The 26,160-nt window shown below is 54.9% G+C and overlaps 1 protein-coding gene across 5 annotated transcripts in view; it reads left to right on the top strand.

Annotated features, from left to right (window-relative positions):
* The window catches only part of DNMT3A (DNA methyltransferase 3 alpha), a 272,889-nt gene that overhangs the window by 100,994 nt on the left and 145,735 nt on the right, over positions 1–26,160 (top strand). For 4 of the 5 annotated variants that reach the window (XM_077812261.1, XM_077812260.1, XM_077812259.1 and 1 more), the window contains exon 4: positions 3,765–4,104. In XM_077812261.1, the coding sequence (XP_077668387.1) occupies positions 3,765–4,104 (340 nt within the window). The remainder of the gene's footprint in view (positions 1–3,764; positions 4,105–26,160) is intronic. The other variant, XM_077812262.1, reaches the window with a different exon arrangement.

Below are 26,160 nucleotides of genomic sequence, written 5' to 3'. Positions count from 1 at the left end.
CAGCTGGGGGTGAGGAAGGGCTGGGCGTGTGTCTCCAGACAGTGCCTGGAGCCCAAGGGTTTGCTGGTGTCTGACAAAATCTCATCTCCCAAGTGAGATCAATAGCCTGGAATGTGGGGCTTTTCAAGAGGGGTGCAGGGGGCATAACGGGGTGGGAGTGGGGATTTGATCTTAGCCTGGGCTCAGGAGACATGCCGGGCAGGGAAATGGGCCCGGCTGGGGGCTGTTTCCTGGGGAAGGGCTGGGAGCTCTGGTGACAGGATGGAGTCCTAGAGAACAGACTGGGCGATCCTGGCCCAGTCGCATGAGGCCTGAAGGGCCTTTTCCAGCTCTGGCTTCTCTGATCCCATTAGCCATTTGAGCAGCTCTCCTTCCAGGTGGGGCTGGGGCCACGGGTAAGGACCAGCAGGGCAGGAAGGAGTGCAGGTCATCAGAAGGGTTCCAATGAGCTCTGGGTGTGTGGGTGGGTGTGCGCACCCTCCCACCCCTGCTGGGGTGTCACACAGCCATGTTGCAGTGTGGAGGGTGCTGGTTTATTTACGGACCTGACAGCCTTCACCTGCCCTTCCCCCTGCATCCCAGCAGGTGAATAATTGCTGGGTGCAGTGTCCCAGGCATGGACTGGGCTGGGCTATACAGTATTTGTGAGTCTGGTCTCCCCAAGCCTGACCTTTTCCTGCACATGGGAGTGGACATGGGGAGGGGAACAGGGCCTGCAACTCACTCTGCAGGTGTCCGGTGGTCCCAGGACCCAGATGCCTCAGAATGGGGCAGAGGACATGTATCTCCACGCTGTCCGCTTCCCTTGCCAGGGCCCCCCGCTGTTTATCACTGGAGGCCTCTTGCCTGCGCTCCCATGTGACCAGCTTCAGGCTGGGTTGTGACCTGGATCCCATGGCCAGAAGGGACCATGGTGATCATCTATGTAACAGGCCAGAGACCTGCCCCAGAACCATTCCCAGAGCAGATCTTTTAGAAAAACATCCAGTCTTGGTTGAAACGTGGTCAGTGATGGAGAATCCACCATGGCCCTTGGTAAATTGTTCCAGTGGATAATTGTTACTCTCACCATCAAAAATTTACTCCTTATTTCCAGTCTGAATTTGTCTAGCTTCAGCTACCAGCCTTTGGCTCCTGATAGACATTTCTCTGCTAGATTGAAGAGCCTGTTATCGAATGTTTGTTCCCTGTGTAGGTACTTATTTAGGTAGCCTATTTCCTCTTGTTTTTTCCTACCCCCCCCCCCCCAGATGTTCTGGTTTAACTCGGATTTAAACTTGGAGAGTGGTCAGTTTGGATGAGCTATTACCAGCAGGAGAGTGAGTTTGTGTGTGTATGGGGGTGGGTTTTTGGAGGGGGGTGAGGGAGTGAGAGAACCTGGATTTGTGCAGGAAATGGCCCAATTTGATTATCATGCACATTGTGTAAAGACAGGTTTCAGAGTAACAGCCGTGTTAGTCTGTATTCGCAAAAAGAAAAGGAGTACTTGTGGCACCTTAGAGACTAACCAATTTATTTGAGCATGAGCTTTCGTGAGCTACAGCTCACTTCATCGGATGCATACCGTGGAAACTGCAGCAGACTTTATATATACACAGAGAATATGAAACAATACCTCCTCCCACCCCACTGTCCTGCTGGTAATAGCTTATCTAAAGTAATCTTCATTATCATGCACATTGTGTAAAGAGTTGTCACTTTGGATGGGCTATCACCAGCAGGACAGTGAATTTGTGGGGGGGGGTGGAGGGTGAGAAAACCTGGATTTGTGCTGGTAATGGCCTAACCTGATGATCACTTTAGATAAGCTATTACCAGCAGGACAGTGGGGTGGGAGGAGGTATTGTTTCATATTCTCTGTGTATATATAAAGTCTGCTGCAGTTTCCACGGTATGCATCCGATGAAGTGAGCTGTAGCTCACGAAAGCTCATGCTCAAATAAATTGGTTAGTCTCTAAGGTGCCACAAGTACTCCTTTTCTTTTTATAGACTGGAATGAAGACATCCCTTAACCTTCTTTTTGTTAGGCTAAATAGACTGAGATCCTTGAGTCAATCAGTCTAAAGCTCTTTTCTAACCCTTTAATCATTCTCGTGGCTCTTCTCTGACCCCTCACCAATTTATCAACATCCTTCTTGAATTGTGGGCACCAGAACTGGACACAGGATTCCAGCAGTGGTCTCATGGCTCCAAAGGCAGAGGTAAAATAATCCTTCATCCCTATTTGAGATTCCCCTCTTTATGCATCCAAGGATCACATTAGCCCTTTTGGTCACAGCCCACGATTGATGTCCGGATAACAGGTCTATAATTTCCTGGGTCGTCCCATTTATCTTTGTAGTAAGAAAAGAGCCTGAAACATATGGTGACGATAACACTCTTTCCATTCCATTTGTATCTCTGGGGGATGTTAAACAGAAGCTACTAAAGTAAGGCATTTTTAAACCAGCAGGACCAGATTACTTTCATTCAAGAGTTTTAAAAGAGCTGGCTGGGGAGCTCACTGAACTGTTAATGTTGATTTTCAATAAGTCTTGGAGCACTGGGGAAGTTACAGCCAATGGGGAAGGATTTCATGCAGGCCCCAGGAGATGTCTCTGGGGTACAGTGTGTGTATATTTGGGGGGTCAATAGTCTATTGACCTGCTGCCTGTAGCTGGGAGCAGTCTGGTCCCCCAAGCTCGGTACAGTGCAGGGGGTTCACTGCTGGGAGAGGGCTGGGCATCTGCCCCATGCAGTGCCTTTAACCCCTGCAGCACTGGGTTCTCTGGCACTCTCAGAGCTGTACAGCACTAGAGGGGACCGATGGGCCCTTTCTGGACCCTCATCCCTCCCAGGGCCAGTGCAAGGAGGTTTCACGCCCTAGGCGAAACTTCCACCTTGTGCCGCCCCCCCCCACGGTAGCTATCCCCCCCGCCCTGAGGCGCCCCCCCGCGGCAGCTCCCCGCTGCCCCCTCCCTCCCCTCAGCCTGGGGAGCCACGGACAGCAGCTGCCCGCCCCAGCTCACCTCTGCTCCGCCTCCTCCCCGAGCACGCCGCCGCTTCTCCCGCCTCCCAGGCTTGCGGCGCCAATCAGCTGTTTGGCGCGCAAGCCTGGGAGGGAGAGAAGCAGAGCGGGGCGGTGCTCAGGGGAGGAGGCGGAGCAGAGGTGAGCTGGGGCGGGGACCAGTTCTCCTGTGCGCCCCCACCCCCGTTACTTGCTGCAGGCGGCCCTACCCGCGCCCCCCTGCCCCAGCTTACCTCCGCTCCATTGCCGCCCCCAACCACTTGGCGCCCTAGGCTACCGCCTAGTTCGCCTAGTGGTTGCAATGGCCCTGATCCCCCCAGGTGTGGGTCCGGTGCAGTACGTGGGGTTGCGGGGCAGGACTGTGATACATGGCGCCGTGGCCGCCAGGGCTCAGCCCTCCCAGAGGGTAGGTGACTCATGCAGAGTGCCAGTGAACGGGGAACCCCCCTGGAAGGAGGAGCCAGGGGACAGGTGGACATGCGGTGGAGAGGACTGAGATGTCCCAGTGGGGGCACATGCCAGCTCTAGCACAAGGGTGTAGCTGGCCCGAGGGGGCTCTTTGGGGATCATTCGGGGGCTGTATCAGGTGAGGGCACATGGGACATGGATCAAGGGGCACGTTGTGGGCCAGATTAGGGAGCACCGAGGGCAGATGAGGCTGGGTGACGGTGCTGGCGAAGGTGGCCCAAGGGCCTATGCAGCCCAGAGCTGGGCAGGAGCTGGCCTCTCAGCCTCTCCCGTTCTCTGTCTCTGCAGGTGGAAAGTAGTGAAACATCCAAAGACACTGCCTCAGTCCCAAAGTGCCACGCCCCCTGTCAGGATGCTGGCTCCACGGAGCAGGTGCCCAATGGAGACCTGGAGACAGATGGTGCCCAGTGGAAAGGCCCGGAGGACAGCGATGGGACCCCGAAGGGCGGGCAGCATGGCGAGGACGAGACGGACAGCCTCCCAGACAGTGAGACGGGCCAGGCCCTGGAGAACGGGCGCTGCACCCCGAAGGACAGCCCGGACCCACCGGCCGATGAGGGTGAGCTGGCCCCTTCCGCCCCCCAGAAGAAGAGAGGCAAGAGGAAACTCTTGGAGACAGCTGGGAAAAGTAAGACCTTGGCGTTTAGGGCTCCCGTCTACAGGGCTGGCAGGATCCAGGAGCGTGGGTAACGTGACCTCTGACCAGCCAAGGGTCCTGCTGTCTCCTGCCTGTGCCCCTGTGGTGCCACCATCCAACTGAGGTGCCCTGTGGGAGGGTCTGCTACAGAGACCAGGGCCGGGAGCAGGCTTGAGAGGTACCGCTGGAGTCCTGGGCACCAGAGGGCTGGCTGGGAGCCCAGGGACACAGTACGGGGGTAGGCGGGTGTCGTGGAGAGAGGGCGATAGAGTAAATACCGAACTTCCTTGGGAATGAGCCAAGCCGCCTCATTCCTGCCAAACGACAGCCCCAGGAAGCTGAGTGGGCTAATGGCTGAGACTAGGAGGGGAGCCCCAGCAACTGGGGAGCAGCAGCCAGTGCCCCCTGACCTGCCCCCCCAAAGAGCTGTGTGTGTTCCCAGCTTCCCACTGACTGCCCCCACCCCATAGGTTCTGTGCTCCCAGCTGCCTCGCTGCTCCTAGAGACACTGACCCAGGAACGGGGGAGACCAAACCATTGGCGGGGTCCCCTCTCCAGCACGGGGAGAGAGTAGGGATGCCCCGGCACACCCACCCTGGAGAGCGGCTGGGGAGGTACCAGTGCCAGACTGCCAGCTGTGGGTTCCGCCCTCATTGCCCCCTGCCTGGGGAATGGGCTCTGTATTGCTGGGCTGTGGGAGGGGAAGAACCTGCAGCGGGTCCCTGCGGGGCTGCCGGGGATAAACGCTGGGGGCAGCTAAGGGACATAGCTCTTGTGCGCCCCCTAGGTTTTGTGCTGTACTCAGTCATGTCAGTCACTGCTAATCCGGTTACTGCCCTTGGCCACAGCTCTGAGATCCCAATCACTGTCTGGTGGCCCGCAGGGAATGGGGGAGAGGCAGGCAGCCGTCTTCTCTTATCCCCTGTTCCCGAAGGCAGGCAAGCACGCTCCTGGGTTTTGAGAAGGGCTCCCAGGGCACTGCACAGAGAGAGAGACAGGCTCCGATGCTTTGCTGGGCCCAGTATCTGGGGGCACAGAAAAGCCAGCTGCAGCACCCTGAGTGTGGGGTCAGTTCTACACCAGCCCCGACCCAGCATCCTTTGTGTCGCCTAAGAGATTCTAGGAAGTACGCTCTGTAGCCCCACGGGGCCATATGCCAGCAGAAAATCGCCACAGTCCAGTAGCATCTCCCTTCCTGCCCCTGGCCTGCCTTCTACAACGGAGGAGCTGTCTCTGCCAGCTGGGAACTCCACTGCGCAGAGGAAATGCCCACTTGGAAAGATCTCGCTGCTTTCTGCCCCCTATGCCCAGCCACAATAGTGCCAAGCGCTGGATAGAGAGCCTGGCCCTCACCAGGAGACAGACAGTCCCATGCACACGTCAGACACACGCACACGCAGTGCCGTTCAGTGAGGCTCATTGGCGTGAGCAGCTCTACGGGTGCTGCCAGAGTGTAACGGGGACAGAACCCTGGAGCAGAGGCTGCCCTGGGGCTGGACGTTAACCCCTGCAGCCATTCCCTTATTGCTGTCTGGTCCTGACCCCTCCATGCCATCTCCGCCCCCTCTTCCCTCCGGGAACCGGTTTTCCTGCTTGCTTTTCATAGCAGAGCCTTTGCTCATTTCTGGCCACGGAAGGGAGTCTCTTTCTCCCCCTGCCCTGGGTTTGGAGCTCGCCCTGGGCCTGAGCCGTCTGTCACTTATGTAGGTGTAAGTCAGATGTAAGTCCTGGAGGGGGAATTTGGTGCAGACAAGAGAAGACTCAGGCCTTTTGCTGTGCTGGCTGAAGTTCCCTCCTCTTGGGTTGGACACTGCTTTGCGTCAGTTTCCACCTGCAGATCATGGTCCGTGACTGTGTTTGATGAGCACTGGCCTTAGCTTTGCAGGTTCCACGCGGTGAGGTCTGGGGGCACTTGCAGGGCTGGGGCACTGCAGCTGAGTGCGGGTGTTGGTACGTTCTCTCAGAGCCCGGGCTGGCGTGCTGGGCACCTTTTGGTGGATGGAGTGGATGGTGCCAGCTTTCCTCAGGCGGAACGGGCCCAGTTCTGCTTTGCTGCCCCTGAGGCTTGCTGTGATTGGCTGGTGAAGTGAGGCCCAGATGTGGGTGCCAGGCAGTCGAATGGATGGGGCTGGACTGCTGGGGGTTGTGTCTAGCCTGTGGTTTCTCTGTGGGAGAGAGGCCCGTAGAGCTTTTTCTTGCAGTGCTCGCAGAGCCCGTCTGCAGTTCCCTGCCGCTTAGGTGTCGGAGCTGTGCTCAATCACCAGTCTGCAATAAGGCCCATGTAGCACTGCAGGGTTCTAGGAGGGGCCAGTTCCTATAGAGACCAGCTTGTCACACACACAGGCTTCCTGCCCCATGAGCCAAGAAAGCTCCTGCACTCATTAGGCAAGTTTGTCTGCAGAGGCATCAGTAGGGAGAGGAAGGTCAAGATGTGCCCCAGTAGCCCACTGCCTACACTCTCCCCGAGCACTAGCCACCGCTCTGCCTTCTGTGGCTTGTGTTCCCCAGGCAGCTCCTAAACCCCTTAGGAGACAGCCAGCTCCCAGTGGTAAGGCCCTTTCCCTCTCTGCCCATGGGGATGTCTTAGCTGTGGGATGGGTCATACTGGGCTTCCCGCTGGGAGAGCGCCCGGCTCCTCTCCTCATGGGCCCTGCTGGTTGGGCTGGGATGTCTGAGATTGCCCTGGCCTAGCCTGGTGCAGTATGACATGGCTTTATGGCCAAAGGGGTAGGGAGCCAGCAGTGTCGGCAGAGCTGCACTGAGCTGGGCTCCCAGCGGCTGCCCTGTGAGATTGCTGCATTCGTGCTAGTTCTCACTAATCGTTATCCCGGTTATTTATGCTCCCTGGCAGAGCTGGAGCAGGAACTGCCGTGGTAACTCACAGTGCGTTAATTACCAGCCCCGGCCCAGCTAGCCTGGATCCTGCCTCTGGCTGTTCCCAGATCCCCAAGCTAGAAGGGACCACAGCGATCAACTGGCCTGACCTCCGGCATAGCACCAGCCAGACACCTGCCCCACAGTAGTTACCCAGAGAAGATCCATTAGAAAAACAGCCAGTCGGGATGTAGAATGTCCAGGGATGGAGCATCCCCCATGGTCCTGGGGAAATTGTTTCAGTGGTTAAGGGATGTCAGAGGAGGGTGTTCCCCTTGCTGGGCAGTACTTGCTTTGCAGGGCATGGTGTGGTAGAGGTGCCAGGCCTGTAGTTAGGGCTCCCTTCGCCCAGCTCTGGGTGGGAGTTGTGGCTTTTATGACGTGCCTGCGCAGAGCTCCGTGTGGGGCTGATGGGGGACTAGAAACCTCTTGTCAGACTGCTGCCTGAGCCCTAGCGAATCGTTGCCTTCCCTGGCCTAGTAGGGGGTGCTGTTAACCCAGCCAGGGGCTCCCTGCTCCTGGCACTCATGGCCAGGGATCCTAGAAATCTGTTTGCTGCGGAAAAATGCAGAATTTGCATTTTTACAGCGAATCTTTGGTTTTTACATTTTGTGAAAAAATAAAACCCTAAACAGTGGAACCCTGATTATCCAATCTCATGGGGACCGGGGCCAGATTACATCACCAGAAATTCAGGTAATCAGGAGAGCTTTCTATCCCTTATTTTCAGATGTGGTGGGGCTCAGGCAGACAGCCCTACATGGCTGGGACTGACCACCCCAGCCCCTGCTGCTGTCAGGCTCGGGCAGCTGGGGGTTCAGTTAATATGGAGAACCAGATAGAGGAATACAGACATTGAAGTATTTGGTGTGTGTAAGAAATACAAATAGCAATGCTATCAATTGTATTTTATTATAATGAGTGATGGCAGTGCTGGTAGGCTTTGAACATTGTGCTCAGCTGACACCTGTGTATATTGCGGCTAGGGAAGCTGACATTCAGCATTTCATTTTCATTGTGGAAAAACGCCAATTTTTGTTGTTTTTATCAGAGAATTTTGGGTTTTATCATGGAAAACGAGGATCCCTGCTCATGGTTCTCCCTGACCTGGAATGCAGTAGCAGGTGTGGCTCATGGAGAGTCTCACTCAGACCTCAGCCAGAGGGGGCTCCATGGCTTGGGGGGCAGAGTGGAGGACCCCCAGCGGGGGTGTAGAAACCAGGATCCCTCAGGAGTCGGCCCTAGTGCTCTGCAGGGGCAGGAATAGCCAGAATTGCCGTTTCCTCGCCAGCAGCCAGGCCTTGGAATTGGACCAAGGGACGTTTTGGGATCTGTAAATAAGCTCAGTCCTGGGAGGACAGAGAGACAGGCTGCTGCACCCGTGGCACAATGCCCCCACACGGCAGGGGATGGGGGGGCAACTGCACCTGAATAATCCTGGTGGGGGCAGCGTGAGGCAGGCTGGGGGCCCGTTGTGTTGGGCACTGCACAGACACATGGGGGCACAGTGCCTGCCCCAGAAGCTTGGGGCTGGGGCAGGGAGCTGGCTACGACATGCAAGCGAAGGAGGTCAGACAGCAGTCGGTGCTCCAGTGACCATGGGGATGGAGGCAGGGAGAGCAGGCCCTGGGCCTGGAGCACAGCTCCGGTCCCTGGGTCCAGGGGTGGAGCGGCTAGACGCCTGAGGTGCTAGAGATTTCCATAGCCTCTCCCTCACCAGTGCTTCCCCTGCAGAGGTGGGGAGGGGGCAGCCAAGACTTTCATGGAGCCACATGTCAGGCTGTAGCCTCGGGAGCCCTCAAACCCTGGTGGTGTGAGCTGCTGTGCTGGGGGGGGGAGGGGTGAAAGTGGGGCAATAGGCAAGGCCCAGCCCCCAGCCTGCCCTCCTTGTGCTGCTGGCTGGTCAGGGGATGCCTTGTGCCTGTTCCTAGCCCATGTCACTGGGCAGACTCCTCCCTGCTCCCCTTCCCTTCCATGGCTTGTTAACCACTCTAGCAGGATCTGCGCCTTAATTAGGCTGGGAGCTGCCTGTGCCGGCCCTGTGGGGCCCTGTTCTGGTTTGGGCCTCGGGCACAGCTGCAGTAAGGGTTACAGTCACAGCAGCGCTGCCCAGCTGCTTAGGGAAGGAAGGAAAATCCTGTCTCCTGTGGCAGCTGCAGGGAAAGTCTTTAATGAGGCAGATGGCATTAGCCCAGTTGGACTTGGGCCTTTTCTCTTGGGGAAGAAGTTTACCAGCCCCAAGCGGGCCAGCCCTCAGTTCTGGCCTCACTTGAAGGCCAGGACCTCTAGCCACGCAGTGCCCCTTACTGCCACCCTGGGGTCAATATTGACTTGCAGGGAAGAGTGGCTTTTCCTGACCTCCCATCCATGTTTGACTGAGCTCCCCTGCCATCCCCCTGTTCGCAGGGCCTCAGCTATGACGGAAAACAGACGTTCCCCCATTGACTCGTTAGCCAGAGAGAGCAGCCCTAGGAAAGCTGTTTCTTCCCCAGGATTTCTGAGCAGAGTGTTCTAGTTACTGCAGAGAGAGGCAGCTGGGTGGGGCGAGTTCTCTTGGCAAGCTGGCCTCAGCCAGGCGCTCCCAGGCCAGGCAGCGCAACACCCAGAAACATCTCTAACGCGGGACTCTCTCCAGCAGTGCCTGTTCCCCAGCCACCTCCTGTGCACCTCGGGGCTTAGGTGTAACTCCAGGCTCCAGCTGATGCTCACAGGGACATTTCCCTCCCACCGCTGGTCCTCAGCCTGCCAGTGAAGCTTCTCCGAGCTTTGATCCGCAGGTTCTGCGGGGTGACACACAGCCTCCAGGCTGTAGCTGGCCTGGGCAGAAGGGGGAAGCACAGACCCTCACCCACACCGGGACATTAGCAGCTATGATTGAGCCTGCAGCTTGAACTGCCTTGAGCTGTGACCACTCAGTGGGTTTGGTGTCACCCACACTCTAGCCTAGACCCAGCAGCATCTTCTCGGTCACTCTCCAAGGTTGGCGCCAGTAGATCACTCCCTTCTCCTGAGATGCTCACCATGGCCTGTGGGCACCAGGGAGGGTTTGCAGGGGCTGACCCATGCTGCTTGGCTCTGCTCGTTTTGCATGTCTGTGTAAACGTCCTTTGCTTAACTTTGCAAGGACAGTTTCTAGGAAAAGGCAGGGGACCCTGTGATCCTGGCCAGGCCAGAAACCAACAATGACGGGGATATTCAAACCAGACACCCCAAAGGTCTGCCCAGCCAAGGGCCACACTGGCAGCTTCCAGGAGTCTGAGGGCTGCACCTGACTGGTATGAACCAGAGTGGACCGCAGATGTCTTCACTTCAGTATGGAAGTGCAGCCTCCCTGAGACCGCAGGTCCCAGCATGCAGTTCTGCATCTTGAGTGGACAGGCTTGGCTGGGATACAGCATTCCCTGCTGGGAGCTGTAGTCTGTGTGGGCCTTTGCCCTGCACTGGACATGGGAGTGGCTGTGGGCCACGTCGGGCTGCCCCTTGTTCCCTCGGGACCCCCTTTTGGGTGCTGGGGAAGTCCTGCTCCTTGTGGGTTTGTGGCCCAGGTATGCTGCCTCCCTGCTGTGGCCGGGGTGTTCCTTGGTTCATTGGCATCCTGGGGCCCCCCCTCCCTGCAGTGCAGGGATTTTGCCCGGACAGGGAGGACTTCTGGAGCATGGCCTCGTCACACAGTCCCGTGCTTGGTCCCTCGGCCGGCGTGTGGCAGTAGAGCGGAGACGCTTGTCCCTAGTTTCTTCCCACTCCCTTTCAGTGGCTTTGGGGCGCTGTTAGGCCCAGGCCTTGTCCTGCTGCTGTGGGAATGCCCAGCGGTAGCTCTCCCTAAGAGCCTGAAGTGGCTTGCTGTGACGGGTCTCTCCTGGGGCAGCCAGCAGGTGGAAGGGGGCCTGGGAGCTGGGGCTGGGGCTTGACAGGGAAGGGAGACTGAGACGGGTGCTGGAGGACCCTAGGCTAAGGGAAGCGGGCACTCTGGGATGGCTCCCCAGCCATGGGGGGCTCTGGGAAAGGCTGGGAAGGGAGGCACACCCATCCTCCTGGGGAACTCATTATTTGCTCTCCTGCGTGGGGCAGTGTTTGCCATCATGAGATGTGGGAGCCCCGGGCATAGCTTGTTTGCCTTCCCAATGGCATGTTCCTGGGAGTCTCATCAAACCTAGAGGGGGTCCTGGGGATCTGTGATAGGCTCTGGGGTTGTTAGTCTGCAGCCGGCAGCGAACAGCCTTGTTAAGCTGCTGAACACAAAGGGGTATCAGTATAGCAGGGAGAAGGGACCCTGTTCAGGTGGGTCGGAGTCAGGCCTGGTTGTTGGTTCATCCCCTGAGCATCTGAACGGCCTCTGGGCCCATTTCCCTTCTCCATGTGATTTCGGGGCCACTTGGGTTATAGGTAGGTGCCAGCCCCTGGGTTCTAGCCCAGCCTCTGCCCCAGCTGCCTGCCTGCCTGGAGCTTCCTCAGCTCAACCTCCCCGTCAGAAAAGGCAGGATAATGCTATGGATGGGAGTGAATTGTGGGAGGTTTCCCAGAGGGTTCCCAGTCCCTTTTTGAATCTTGCTAAGTTCTTAGCCTCAGTGTCTTCCTGAGGCAGTGAGCTCCACAAGCTAAGTATATGCTGTGTAACAAAGTACTTCTGGTGGATTTTGAGTTCACCCTCTTTTTATTTCATGTACTGTACCATCACTCTTGTGTTATAAGGCAGGGAAAAAGGATGCTCCCGATCTCCCTTCTCTGCATGCATACATTCTCTCATAGTGCAGAACCCCGTAGCATCACATCACAATGAACAGTAAACACAACACACAAGAGTTGCAATGCTCCTCCATTGTTTGCCTTGAGAAGTGCACCATACTTGCTGGTCATTTCTTGCTTCACAGTTTGGTCTTTATGTTGGCTACTACTAAGTTCTGATTGGAACCTGTGTTGGCCTTCTTGAAGGATCTGCTCCCCCATCACACCAGAATGCCTCCTCTTCGAGATCATGATGAAGTCAATATGGTTCTGAGTCCACAAATCTGACGATGTCCAAGTGCACTGCCTTGGTGGTTTTTGCTTGAACAAGGTATTTGTTAATACTAAATAATTTCCAGTCGCAAATTGCATGAGTCACAGTCCTCTGCTGTTTTTCTTGCCATACCCAAACTTCCCATCCCAGCTGAACCATTCTGGGTAACTCTCGGGGCCAATGCATACCATCCAGTCCCCTTGTGTGAACTCCTAACTCCTTCTTGATGTCACCCTAGAATTTCTCAGCTTGTTCATCATCACAGTCAGTCGTTGGGGTGCAGCACTGGAAACAGTTACATTATAAGGCTGCCAATCAGAGTCCTCAGCCTGCTGCTGACCCGTTTGTAGGCCATGTAGGGGCTGATCTACTTCCTGAACAGCGCAACCCCACGCTGCCTGAGCCTGTCATCACCACTCCAGACCAGCATGTCTCCTTCCACATGAATCATCCCAGCCCATCTGGACTCACACAGACGGCTCATGTCCCACTTATACAAAGAGACCTCATTGTGTGTTATCTGGAAGTAACTTGCTTTCGTGGTATGAATGTTCCATATGCCAATGGAAAACACTTGCTTGGCTAATTTAATTCTGTACCAATCATTATTCTGTAGACTTTGGTCATGTCCCCTCTTAATTCGTTTCCTGTCTAAGGTCATCATCCCAGGCTTTTCAGTCTCTCTTTGGGTTTTCCCATGTCCCTGATCATTCTTGTTGGCCTTCTTTGAACCCCCTCTTGTTCTGCGTGATCTGGAGTGAGATGGGCTGACCAGTCCTGCACACGCTATCCAGATGAGACGACACCAAAGCGTTAATAGATTCTTTGTATTGTTCTCCAGCCCATTCCTGATGCATCGTAACATCTGATTTGCTTCCTTGACCACAGCTGCACCTTGAGACATGGTCTCACAGAGCTGTCCGCACTGGTGTGCCGTCCCTTTCCTGAGTTCATGCAGAGCCCTGGAAGTTGGGCAAGGAGTTTGTGTCCCCTCTAACGAGCATTACTCTGTATTTATCAACACCGAAGTTCATCTGCTGGTGTGTTGCCCATTCACTCCCCTTGTTTCTGTCTCTCTGAAGCTCCTCACAGCCCTCTCTGGTCCGGACTAACCTAAATAATTGGTGTCAAGTATCAGGGGGTAGCCGTGTTAGTCTGTATCCACAAAAAGAACAAGGAGTCCAGTGGCACCTTAAAAACTAACAGATTTATTTGGGCATAAGCTTTCGTGAGTTAGAACCTACTTCATCGGATGCATGGAATGAAAAAATTATTTAGAGTGAAAATTTTCACTCTAAATAATTGGTGTCATCTGCAGATTTTGTTACCTTTCTGTATCATCCCCTTTCCAGATCACTGATAAATACAGTCAGCAACGTGGGCCCTAGAGGCCCCCACTCTTACCTTTTTGCCATGGTGCAAATTGACCATTTCATCCTGCCCTTTACTTTCTGCCTCCTACCCAGGTTTTGACCCATGACAATACTGTTAGGAGCTGGGAGAAGCGTTGTTATGGGTTGAGTTAAAACCCCATTGAGGTTGATAGATGCGAACACACCCTTCAGTGAACATCACTGTAAGCATAAGCCCCACCTGGGACAACAGGAGAATGTATGTGAACCTGCCCAGGGGCTTTTCCTGAGTATTGTTTTGGATAGGTGTGTGGGTGGGAAGGTAGAATAGAACCGAGGGAAAAAACCAAACAGTAACAACTGGGAAAGACTGAGCTGAGGGGCAGCCTGGTGAAAACACCGGGGCTGATCCTTCAAGACACCTCGGGGTCAACAAGAATGTGGACAAAGGTGATCCAATGGATATAGCATATTTAGATTTTCAGAAAGCCCTTAACAAGGTCCATCACCAAAGGATCGCCTCTGGAGCTTTTAAAAAAAATTGGTGTTAAATTAGCTCTCCTCCAGTCAATTGGTACTAAGTCTGATTCAAGTGATAGGTTATGTACCACAGTTAGGAGTTCTGCAATTTCATATCTGGGTTCCTTCAGAACTCTTGGGTGAATCCCATCGGGTCCTGATGACTTATTACTGTTTAATTTATCAATTGGTTCCAAAACCTCCTCTAATGACACCTCAATCTGGGACAGTTCCTCAGATCTGTCACCTAAAAAGAATGTGTAGAGTGTGGGGACCTCCCCCATGTCCTCTGCAGTGAAGACCGATGGTGTTGTGAGGGGACACCACATTCCAGGATGGCAGTGTTTATGATTTTCCAGTCATATGCTCTCCTGATACTGGTATCCTCTCTCTGGGACGTCATTAATTGCTCTGGGTCCATTCCTGCAAACCCTCCCCTCTCCCCCCCACAGTTTCCAGTGGATGAACCAGGGACATGGGCACTTCTGCAAATTAGAGGAAGGGAGGCACACCCATTCTCCTGGGGAACTCATTTGCTTAGTCTATAAGGTGCCACAGGACTCTTTGCCACTATTGTAGGGAGGCAGGCTCTGTCCTGGCAATAAACGTCAATACTTTGCCTCTCACCCCATAACAACTTAGCTTCATGTGCTGGCCCTTGTCAAAGGCCTTTTGACCATCCAGTCACAGAGTTTAAGGCCAGAAGGGACCACCCGGCCATGCAGTCTGACCCCCTGTATAGCACAGGCCATGAACACCATCCAGCCTCCGCACACTAACCCAGCAACCCAAGTTCGACCAGGACTGCAGCCCACAGGAGACGAGGCTGTTACATGCCACTGGGAGAGACTAGGAGGGAGTGAGGGGCACCAGTGCCTGCAGCCCCCACCATGGCAAGGGAATAGGGTGAGAGACACCCAGACAATCCTGGCAAGTGACCTGCACCCACACACTGTAGAGGAAGGCAAAAAAAACCCAGGGTCTCTGCCAATCTGACCTGGGGAAGAATTCCTTCCCGACCCTGCATAGGGATAGCTCAGGGGTTTGAGCATTGGCCTGCTAAACCCAGGGTTGTGAGTTCAATCCTTGAGGGGGCCGTTTAGGGATCTGGGGCAAAAATTGGGGATTGGTCCTGCTTTGAGCAGGGGATTGGACTAGATGACCTCCTGAGGTCCCTTCCAACCCTGATATTCTATGATTCTATGAACACTGCTCTGAAGAGAAACCAGAGTATAATTAAGGATTGTAGCTGTGATGTGTCATTCCTGTATACGGCGATCAGCTAGACCCTGAGCGTGTGAACAAGAACCAGCCAGCCCAGCACCTGAGAGAGAGAACACTGAGTCCTGACTCACCCTGCCCAGTGCCCCATCTCCAGCCACAGCCATCCCTGATGCTTCAGAGGATGGAGATAAAAAAACAAAACAAACCCCGAATACAGCGGGGAGCAAAAAATCCATTCCTGACCCCTGCAGGGTTGAAGCCGGTTAAAACCCTGAAGCATGAGCTTTAGGAATATAACACAAACTGGCCTGCTCAGCCCTGCCCCCTACCATCACAAACAACGCCATCAGTAATCACACTCTGAAACGTGTCCAGCTCGCTCTTCAAACTAGTTATGCTGTTTGCCCTGAGGACTCCTGCTCACCCCTCTGATGGTTAGAAACCTTCTAATTTCCGGCTGGAATTTGTTCCTGGCCAGTTTAGCCCCATTTGTTCTTGTGCCAGCATTGTCCTTTAGCGTCAATAGCTCTTCCCCTCCCTGGGGTGTGCCCCCGGCTGGTTTATGGTGTGCAGTGAGGTCCCCCCCAGCCTTCTTTATGCTGGCCTGAACAAGCCAGGTTCTGCCTTCTCCTCTCATAAGATAGGCCCTCCTGGGTGGCGGGTATAATAGGCCTGGGGAGCTAAGCCTCCCAAAACCCAGGCCCAACCTCTGCCCCAAGGCCCCTCCCTCGGTCTGCCTCTCCCCTGAAGCTGGCAGGGGCTCGACTTGGGTGCAGGGCTCGGGATAGGTGGTGGTCCACGGCAGCTCGAGCCAGCAGGCGACTTGACCCATCTGGCAGCCAGTGGCAGCTCAGGCCAGCCAGCGTCCAGGGGCGGCTCGGGCTGCCCAGTGGCTTGGGCTGGCTGGCGGCTCAGGGTCCAGTGGGGCTTGGGCCACAGTGGGGATCTCAGGCTACTCTGGCTTCAGCAGGTGGAGTGTGTGTGTGTGGGGGGGGAGCTTGGGCGGGTAGGGGAATTGTAGTCCCTGCATTCCCCTGATCATCCTAGCAGCTCTTCTGTGCACCTGTTTCAGTGTAAGTTCATCTTTCTTGAACATGGGTGTCCAGAACTGTACCCAGGATTCCAAATGAGGACTTCCCAGTGACTTGTACAATGGAGTTAATACTTCCCTAGCTCTTCTGGAAATGCCTCTGCTGATACAGCCTAGGATCGCATTTGCCTCTTTCACAGACAGATCACACTGGTGACTCGTAGTCATCCTATGATGGACCCACACACCCAGGTCTCTCTCTTTCCTGTCGCTTCTTCTTTAGCCGCTACTTTATTGTCATGTGTAAATAATTTGAAGAGATCAGAGAGACACCTTTCCTTCGCAGAATCCATGGTGGTTAGACCCTTTCAGACCTGGACCTTCCAGGCACTTTGTGATTCTGTTTTCAATTATTGTTTCAACCCAATTTACCTGTTAGAAATTCCCTGGGTTACACCTAAAGCCTCTTTTAGCATCATAGTGATGGTCTCTCAGCCACTGGTTAGCTGGCTATCGCCTAGTCAGTGGCCATTGGTGCCTTTCCTGTGCCAGTCAAAGGGGCAGCAGGAGACATGTCTCTCCCTCGGCATTAGGCCCAGAGCTCTGTGCACTGCCTCCAGCCATGCTCTGTGCTGGGGATGTGACAAAGCGGGACTGTTCTTAATGTTTCCTCTGAATATTGTGGGGGTACCTCAGTTTCCCCTATGCATTTCTTAAGTCTCTAGGTGATGGGATAAGGGGGTGTGATTGTTGCAGAGTAAAGGGCCAGTGTACAGGCCGACACCCTGTTTCCTGGCAACTGATGGCCTGGGCCCTTCCCCACTGCAAGGTGATAGCTAAAGGTGTTGGAGAACAAAGGAATCAGGTACCCTCCTAGCCCGGGAAAGGGACAAAGCCCAGAGGAGGAGGGGCTGGAGAGAGTTTCAGTTTGGGGCTGGCTGGGGACATGGACTGAAGTTCAGACGTGGTTGTCTGGCTCACTGCCCCCCAAAATGGACCCAGATGAGGGGTCCTGTTCTTTGTACCTACAAGCTCTGTTTTAGACCATGTTCCTGTAGTCAAATAAACCTTCTGTTTTACTGGCTGGCTGAGAGTCACGTCTGACTGCGAAGTTGGGATGCAGGACCTTCTGGCTTCCCCAGGACCCCGCCTGGGTGGAGTCACTGTGGGAAGTGCACGGAGGGGCAGAGGAGGCTGAATGCTCCGAGGTCAGAGCCAGGAAGGTGGAAGCTGTGTGAGCTGTGTGTCCTGAAGACAGTCTGCTCCCGGAGAGAAGACTTCCCCAGAGTCCTGCCTGGCTTCGTAGGGAGCAGTTCCAGAGCATCGCCCGGGGACTCCGTGACAACTGGTGGGAGAAGTGGGATGTACTGCACCCCGCGGATGGCACTTCCTGCAGTAAGTGACTGGGGATCTGTCAAATGAAGGGGGATTGACGAGGACCAGGCATGCTGAAGGCTCAGAGAGGAGCAGTTTTGGGGGGCAGTTAACCCCTGGGAGTATGTGACCAGCGAGAAGGACTGTGCAGTAATGGGGTCCCCCTGGGGACTGCGATGACCAGTCTCAGGGGTGGAGGAGTCTGTGGCTTGGCCCTGGGAGAGAGAAGGACTTTTGCAGTAACAGGGTTCCCCTGGGGATTGCAGTGAGCGGTCCCAGAGGTGGAGGAGTCTGCAGCTCGACCCTGGCAAAGAGGGGGTGACCTCGAGAAGGGCTGGCACATGAGGGGTTCTCCCTGGAAACCGTGGGGAGCTGAGAGCACACAGGCCTGTGAGTCCACAACAACTTGGGAACAGTGGAGTGATGGCCTGTCACCATCTTCTGAAGAAGGACATTGTAACCCTGTGCAAAAAGAGAGGGTTGAGCATTGGAAAGTTCACCAAAGCACAGTTAATCGTGCAGCTGGAGGAGGATGACCGCTCTAAGGAACAGATTCCTGACCCAAATGGGGCTATAGCAGGATCTGGGAGCAGCTGGAATGGTAGCCAGGCATCCCCAAGACTCCTGTCACCAACCAGACAAGGGTCTTCACGATTGGGTGCCCCATCAGGGGATCGGAGATGGAGGGGATTGGAACTGAGTCCGAGAGAGCAAGAGGTCTGTGAGAGACAGCATAGAATCATAGAATATCAGGGTTGGAAGGGACCTCAGGAGGTCATCTAGTGCAACACCCTGCTCAAAGCAGGACCGATCCCCAATTAAATCATCCCAGCCAGGGCTTTGTCAAGCCTGACCTTAAAAACTTCTAAAGAAGGAGATTCCACCACCTCCCTAGGTAACGCATTCCAGTGTTTCACCACCCTCCTAGTGAAAAAGTTTTTCTTAATATCCAACCTAAACCTCCCCCACTGCAACTTGAGACCATTACTCCTTGTTCTGTCATCTGCTACCACTGAGAACAGTCTAGATCCATCCTCTTTGGAACCCCCTTTCAGGTAGTTGAAAGCAGCTATCAAATCCCCCCTCATTCTTCTCTTCCGAAGACTAAACATCCCCAGTTCCCTCAGCCTCTCCTCATAAGTCATATGTTCCAGTCCCCTAATAATTTTTGTTGCCCTCTGCTGGACTCTTTCCAATTTTTCCACATCCTTCTTGTAGTGTGGGGCCCAAAACTGGACACAGTACTCCAGATGAGGCCTCACCAGTGTTGAATAGAGGGGAACGATCATGTCCCTCGATCTGCTGGCAATGCCCCTACTCATACAACCCAAAATGCCTTTGGCCTTCTTGGCAACAAGGGCACCCTGCTGACTCATATCCAGCTTCTCGTCCACTGTAACCCCTAGGTCCTTTTCTGCAGAACTGCTGCTGAGCCATTCGGTCCCTAGTCTGTAGCGGTGCATTGGATTCTTCCGTCCTAAGTGCAGGACTCTGCACTTGTCCTTGTTGAACCTCATCAGATTTCTTTTGGCCCAATCCTCCAATTTGTCTAGGGCCCTCTGTATCCTATCCCTGCCCTCCAGCGTATCTACCTCTCCTCCCAGTTTAGTGTCATCTGCAAACTTGCTGAGGGTGCAATCCACACCATCCTCCAGATCATTTATGAAGATACTGAACAAAACCGGCCCCAGGACCGACCCTTGGGGCACTTCACTTGATACCGCTGCCAGCTAGACATGGAGCCATTGATCACTATCCATTGAGCCCGACAATCTAGCCAACTCTCTATCCACCTTATAGTCCATTCATCCAGCCCATACTTCTTTAACTTGCTGGCAAGAATACTGTGGGAGACCGTGTCAAAAGCTTTGCTAAAATCAAGGAACAACATGTCCACTGCTTTCCCTTCATCCACAGAGCCAGTTATCTCATCATAGAAGGCAATTAGATTAGTCAGGCATGACTTGCCCTTGGTGAATCCATGCTGACTGTTCGTGATCACTTTCCTCTCCTCTAAGTGCTTCAGAATTGATTCCTTGAGGACCTGCTGCATGATTTTTCCGGGGCCTGAGGTGAGGCTGACTGGCCTGTAGTTCCCAGGATCCTCCTTCTTCCCTTTTTTAAAGATGGGCACTACATTAGCCTTTTTCCAGTCATCTGGGACTTCCCCCGATTGCCATGAGTTTTCAAAGATAATGGCCAATGGCTCTGCAATCACATTGCAAAAGTCCAAGAAAGAGCTGCAGAAGCAGCGGCAGCATGAGCTGGCGGTGGTGGAGCGGAGACGCATAGGGGACCTCCCTGGGGTGAGTGGGGATAGACCCCGGGGGGTAAGTTCTGCAGGAAACCTCGAGACTAAATTGCTGCCCCTGGTTAAGGAGCAGGGGGATGTGGATGCCACCTCACTGCCTTGGAAGAGGCTGGTGATTTGAACCAGGGGGACCCTGCGGAAAAGCCCTGTGTCTAGCTCCCTTGCTGGGTCCCAAGGCCATAGACTCCATCAGCCAGATGGGTGGGAAGGTGGACAGGCTCCCATTCCTGACCCCAACCTATGTGTCTGCTTGGAGTCTCCTGGGCTCAGGCGCCTCGGACCTCCAGTGGGAGCGGAAGGTGATGGTCAATGGGGAGACATTCCTGGGGTGGCGAGATCCTGGGACAGAGAGAACGGTTGTCAGGCGCTGGGCAGTGCAGCCTCCCCAGATGCTGAGGGGATGGGTGAGCTGGGTGAGGGTCCCAGGGATGAAGCTCCTCACCCTGCCTATGGCCCAGATCCCTGTCCATACCCAGGAGGGTGGGGCTGGCTGGTTGTTGGGGTTCTCCAGGATATCAGCTGCGAGATCCTGTTGTGGGGTGACTGTGTCTCTTTGGGATAGGATCCAGGCCCTGCTCCTGTAACTGCCAAAGGTTTGAATTTGAATCCAGGGAACCAATCGGCAGAGAGCGAAATGGTCAGTGAAAATGCAGATGACCTGGCTGGCAGCAGGCAGGAGCTGCTAGGCTTAGGCTACCTGCCTCCCTGTAACCAGACCCCTAGGGCTGGGTGGGACTGAGAGATGCTCCCCGCCCCCTTGCACACCAGAAAGGGGGCTCAGGCTGTCTCTGATGCAGTGAGGAAAGCAGGGAGCTTGCTGCCTACTCCCCTGGGACAGCAAGGGCAGCGCTGAGCACAGGGGAGCTGAGACCCCAGCTGAGTGGGGGGAGACACAGGCAGGGCAGGGCATCTGTGGGGAGTGGCAAGGTGCTCGGTAAGGAAAGTCTGGATGAGCCGAGGCAGCCTTGTGAGCTGATGGCTGTGTCTAGTCAGCAGGGTGGGAAGGCGAGGAGAGTGGAAGAGGAGTGTCCCTGGACCTTACCCGTTAGCTGGGTGGAGAATTGGGACAGTGAAGGAAATGTGTCTGTGTCTGTCAGGGGTATTGACTTGCCTCTGGAGGGAGCTACCCTGATCTCCAAGCAGTTGTCTGTGACCAGCCCTGTGTGCTGGGAGAAGGGGAATGAGATCCCAAGCTGTGTGTCTGGGAAAGGAGAAAGTGTGTCCGGCTCTTCTTTGTCTCTGGAGCAGACAGAAGGGGCCTTTCAGCCTGTGATGGCCGAGGGTCGTGCAGTTGTCTCAGAGCTGGTTCTGGATTCAGCTAAACCCCAGGAAGGGAAGGTGCTAAGTTTGCGTCTGCTCGGGAGAATGGCCCTGTAACTAAGTCGCATCCCGTTCGTGTCTATGTAAAATCCCAGAGCCCAGACAATTCTGGTGCTTGTATTTTGCCTGTTGCTAGTGTGTTGTGGAGAAAGGGTGCAGCAACTCTGTCTAATCAGGGTGAGATCCTAGCCAGGGCACAAGGAGAGCAGAAAGGTGATTTGATTGTGTTACCTACTGAGGGTGTGGAAACCTGTAGCAAGAAGGAAAAGATTCCTGAACTTGTGTGTGGCAAAGGGAAAGAGAATGCTTCTGACCTTTTATCTAGGGAGTCTGTAAGTTTGCCTGAAAGGGGATTGTTTAGGAATCCGCCTAATGGGCCAGAGGTGATTCTGGATGTACGTGAGACCCAGAAAGAGTCTGTTGTTGCTCAGGAAAGTGTTCCCCTAGAGCAAGCCCTAGGTGAAGCAGGTAAGGGCAGAATTTCTGTGAGGGGTGAATTGTTGCATAGAAAAGCCCTCGGGAAAGGAATCCTCATGGAGTCTTTTACAAGCTGTTTACTGCAACTGAAGGGTGTGAAAGTGATTTAATCAAGAAAGTTTCAGTTCCTAACAGCCAGAAATTTTCTGTTGTGAGTGGATCCACTGACTTTCCTGTTGAAAGATCCAGTGTGGATAGCTTTGAGAAGGTCTCAGATGGAGTGAAAGCTGTTAAGAAAGTTAAACAGTCCTATAACCAAGTGGCTGTGTTTGGCCAGCCTGTTGTGGAAACGAAGTTCTTGAGAAAGAGATGTCTCCATGCTAGTTCTGTAAGTGAACACATGTGGCCCAGGTCAAGATGGGGGCTCTTAGCCAAGAGAGCCCGAATTGCAGCCCTCCAGACTGGAGCGCTGGGAGAAGACCCGATCCCATTTTGACCCCCGGGGGTTTTGGGGTGGCAAAAGGGCACGGGCTCCATAAACCTTTCCACATGCGGCATATCGACCACCCACGACCTAAGAGAGGGCGTGAAACTGGAAGGGCGTAAAGCTGGAAGGGCCTGGTGTAACTCCCACCACGGAACGGGAGAGATGCTGGGGCATCCATGAGAACGTTGGTGGGTTCGAACTTCCCCAGGTCACCGGCTAAAGTGACCCCACTCAGTTTGGTCTCGAAGGGGGAGAGATGTGACGAAGCGGGACTGTTCTTAACGTTTCCTCTGAATAGTGTGGGGGTGCCTCAGTTTCCCCCATGCAGTTCTTAAGTGTCTAGGTGGTGGGAGAAGGGTGTATGATCATTGCAGAGCCCTAGAGGGCAGGTGTGTTCAGGGGTCTGGACACAGAGAATGGCCAACACCCTGTTTCCTGGCAACTGTTGGCCTGGCCCTTCCCCCCTGCAAGGTGGGAGCTAAAGGGTTGGAGAACAAAGGAATTAGGTGAGAAGTTTTCAGTTTGGGGCTGGCTGGGGATGTGGAGTGAAGTGCAGACGTGGTTGTCTGGCTCACTGCCCCCAAAATGGACCCAGCTGAGGGGTCCTGTTCTCTATACTACAAGCTCTGTTTTAGACCATGTTCCTGTCGTCTAATAAACCTCTGTTTTACTGGCTGGCTGAGAGTCGCGTCTGACTGCAAAGTTGGGGTGCAGGACCCTCTGGCTTCCGCAGGACCCCGCCTGGGCGGACTCGCTGTGGGAAGCGCAGGGAGGGGCAGAGGAGGCTGAATGCTCCAAGGTCAGACCCAGGAAGGTGGAAGCTGTGTGAGTTGTGTGTCCTGAAGACAGGCTGCTCCCAGAGAGGAGACTTCCCCAGAGCATCGCCCAGGGACTCCGTGACAGGGCTCTTCACCCATGTTCCTGGTGTGTCTCCCACTGGATGGGGAAAAGGCGGTGATTCTCCCATCACAGCGCCGTGGGCTGGGGTGGAGCCTGGAGGGCTCAGTGCCAGCTGCTCAGAGCTAACCACAGGGCTGGCCAGGGCTTGTTTTATTAACCAAACCCCATCAGAGCATTCTCTGTGTTCTGGCTGTGATAGCATCTTCCAGCAAGCTCTTCCCGCCGACTGCAGCAACCGCTCAGGAGCTAGCAGTGAGCTGCCCTGGGGGGTGTACACTGGACGGCTGGGATTAATTCTGCTGCGGTTTGGATTGCCTGCCAACTTCTCTCCCTTCTGGGACGTTGCCAGTGTGTGTAACTGCTGCCCTGCGTCCCACACCCTCTATATCACACCTAGGGGGGCTTGCTCTTCCTGTGGCTCCCCGGGCGTGGCTCCTCTCTTCCTGGCAGGCACCCTGCACTGTTGGGAGCCAGTCCCCCTGGGCCCTAGATGCCTGTGTCTCTCCTGCAGCGAGTGCAGGGGCAGAGATGCCCAGCAGGGCTGCAAGCGACCCAAGGGATCAGGACTATGGAGAGGGGGTTAACTCATTCCCAGTGCTTTTGATTTCCTATTGGCCAGGAGCCAGGAGGGGGAGTGTGCATGATGGGGGAGCTACTCTGATCCCAGCCTCTGCACCCCAGCACCCAGTGGGGCTTGGCAGTTTTCATCTCCAGTCAGAAGGCTGGAGAAAAATGTGTTCAGGAATGTGAAGGGGTGGGGGTGAGGGGGGGCGCCAGCCATAGAGCCCAAATCCACACAGGGGGCAGCAGGGCAAGTCCCTTCCACCACACACTGCACCTGCATAGCGTGCCCACCTGTGCCCTGGAGGGACCCTTCCGAGAGGGGAGTGAGGCACTCAGTCTCCACAGCCCACTCCGTCCAACGCTGCTGAGACTGCTGCCAGGGTCCCCTCTCCCAACTGGGCTGTGGCCACCCACTCATTTTACCCAGGCTGTGCAGCCTCAGGATTGGCAGCTTAGACTGGGCTGAGCACAGGGCTGGGAGCCAGGACCTTCCATTGTTATCCTGCCCTCACCACCGACCTGTCTGAGCTCCTTCCCCCTTCCCGTGAGCCCCGGGACTCACATCTGTCATGTGTCCTCTCCTCTTCCCACTCCTCTGTTGCTTTGGCCAAGAGCCTTCCCCTTAATGTGCCTCACTTTCCCCCACCTGTAAAATGGGACTAACCTACCCCAGCTCCCAGTGGTATAAGGGCTGTGGAGCTCGAAGGCCAGAACTCCACAGCATGCCATTACCAAACAGCCAGCTGGTGGGAACTGCACTAGAGCAATGGATTCAGGAACCATTACAGGGCAGCTTGGCTGGGCAGCATCCTGGGTGTGCACCCTCTAACCTCAACCCCCAGCCTGGCCCCTAGACCCCACTGCTCCAGCCTGTCTCCCGCCACCCGTACCCTCAATCCCCAATGTGTGCCCAGCGTGTACCTCCTAGTGTGTCTGCAGCCATCCTTGGCTCTCCAGCCTGCCTTGCCGGGAGCAGGGCCATGACAGGTGACTGCGCTGGGGATTGCAGTGTTCCCAGTCCCTTAGCAAAGGCTTTTCTCCAGCTGCTGGATTCCAGCCCCTGGGATCGGCCCTTCCCTTACCCAGGACTCATTGCTGTGCCAGGCCCAGCCCGAGAGCTGGCTGCTGAGTGGATCAGGGACCAGGGTTCAGGCTCAGGTCGGGACCCCTGCCTAGAGCAGATGCACAGGGCAGTACCGCTCTCCTGGCATTACCACCTGTCATGGAGTCCCCAGACGATGCTCAGGAACTACTCCCTATGAAGCCAGGCAGGACTCTGAGGAAGTCTCCTTTCTGTGAGCAGCCTGTCTTCAGGACCCACAGCTCACACAGCTTCCACCTTCCTGGCTCTGACCTCGGAGCATTCAGCCTCCTCTGTCCCTCCATGCGCTTCCCGCGGCGAGTCCATTCAGGCGGGCTCCTGGGGAAGCCAGAGGGTCCTACCCCCAACTCCGCCGTCAGACGTGACTCTTAGCCAGCCAGGAAAACAGAGGTTTATTAGACGACAGGAACATGGTCTAACACAGAGCTTGTAGGTGCAGAGAACTGGACCCCTCAGCTGGGTCCATTTTGGGACCAGTGAGCCAGACAACCATGTCTGCACTTCAGTCCATGTCCCCAGCCAGCCCCAAACTTAAACCCTCTCCAGCCCCTCCTCCACTAGGCTTTGTCCCTTTCCCGGACCAGGACGTCACCTGATTCCTTTGTTCTCCAACTCCTTTAGCTCTCACCTTGTAGAGGGGAAGGGCCCAGGCCATCAGCTGCCAGGAAACAGGGTGTCGGCCATTCTCTGTGTCCAGACTCCTGCACACATATGCCCTCTAGGGCTCTGCAATGATCATACACCCTTCTCCCACCACCTAGATACTTAAGAACTGCATGGGGGAAACTGAGGCACCCCTACACTATTCAGAGGAAACGTTAAGAACAGTCCCGCTTCATCACATCTCTCCCCCCTTTGAGACCAAACTGAGTGGGGTCACTTTAGCCGGTGACCTGGGGAAGTTCGAACCCACCAACGTTCTCATGGATGCCCCAGCATCTCTCCCATTCCTCGGTGGGAGTTATACCAGGCCCTTCCAGTTTCACACCCTCTCTTAGCTTGTGGGTGGTCGATAGCACTCGTATGCCGCATGTGAAAAGGTTTATGTGGACCGTACCCTATTGCCACCCCAAAACCCCCGGGGGTCAAACTGGGATCGGGTCTTCTCCCAGTGCTCCAGTCTGGAGGGCTGCAATTTGGGCTCTCTTCGTTAAGAGCCCCCATCTTGACCTGGGCCACATGCTGTTCACTTACAGAACTAGCATGGAGACATCCCTTTCTGAACAACCTTGTCTCCACAACAGGCTGGCCAAACACAGCCACTTGGTTATAGGACTGTTTAACTTTCTTAACAGCTTTCACTCCATCTGAGACCTTCTCAAAGCTCTCCACACTGGATCTTTCAACAGGAAAGTCAAGTGGATCCATTCACAACAAAAAATTTCCAGCTGTTAGGAACTGAAACTTTCTTGATTAAATCACTTTCACACCCTTCAGTTGCAGTAAACAGCTTGTAAAAGACTCCATGAGGATTTCTTTTCCGAGGGGCTTTTCTATGCAACAATTCACCCCTCACAGAAATTCTGCCCTTACCTGCTTCACCTAGGGCTTGCTCTAGGGGAACACTTTCCTGAGCA

Source organism: Eretmochelys imbricata, chromosome 3, assembly GCF_965152235.1.
Source record: "Eretmochelys imbricata isolate rEreImb1 chromosome 3, rEreImb1.hap1, whole genome shotgun sequence".
NCBI classification, from domain to species: Eukaryota; Metazoa; Chordata; order Testudines; family Cheloniidae; genus Eretmochelys; species Eretmochelys imbricata.
This window is presented reverse-complemented; position numbering and strand designations above follow the sequence as displayed.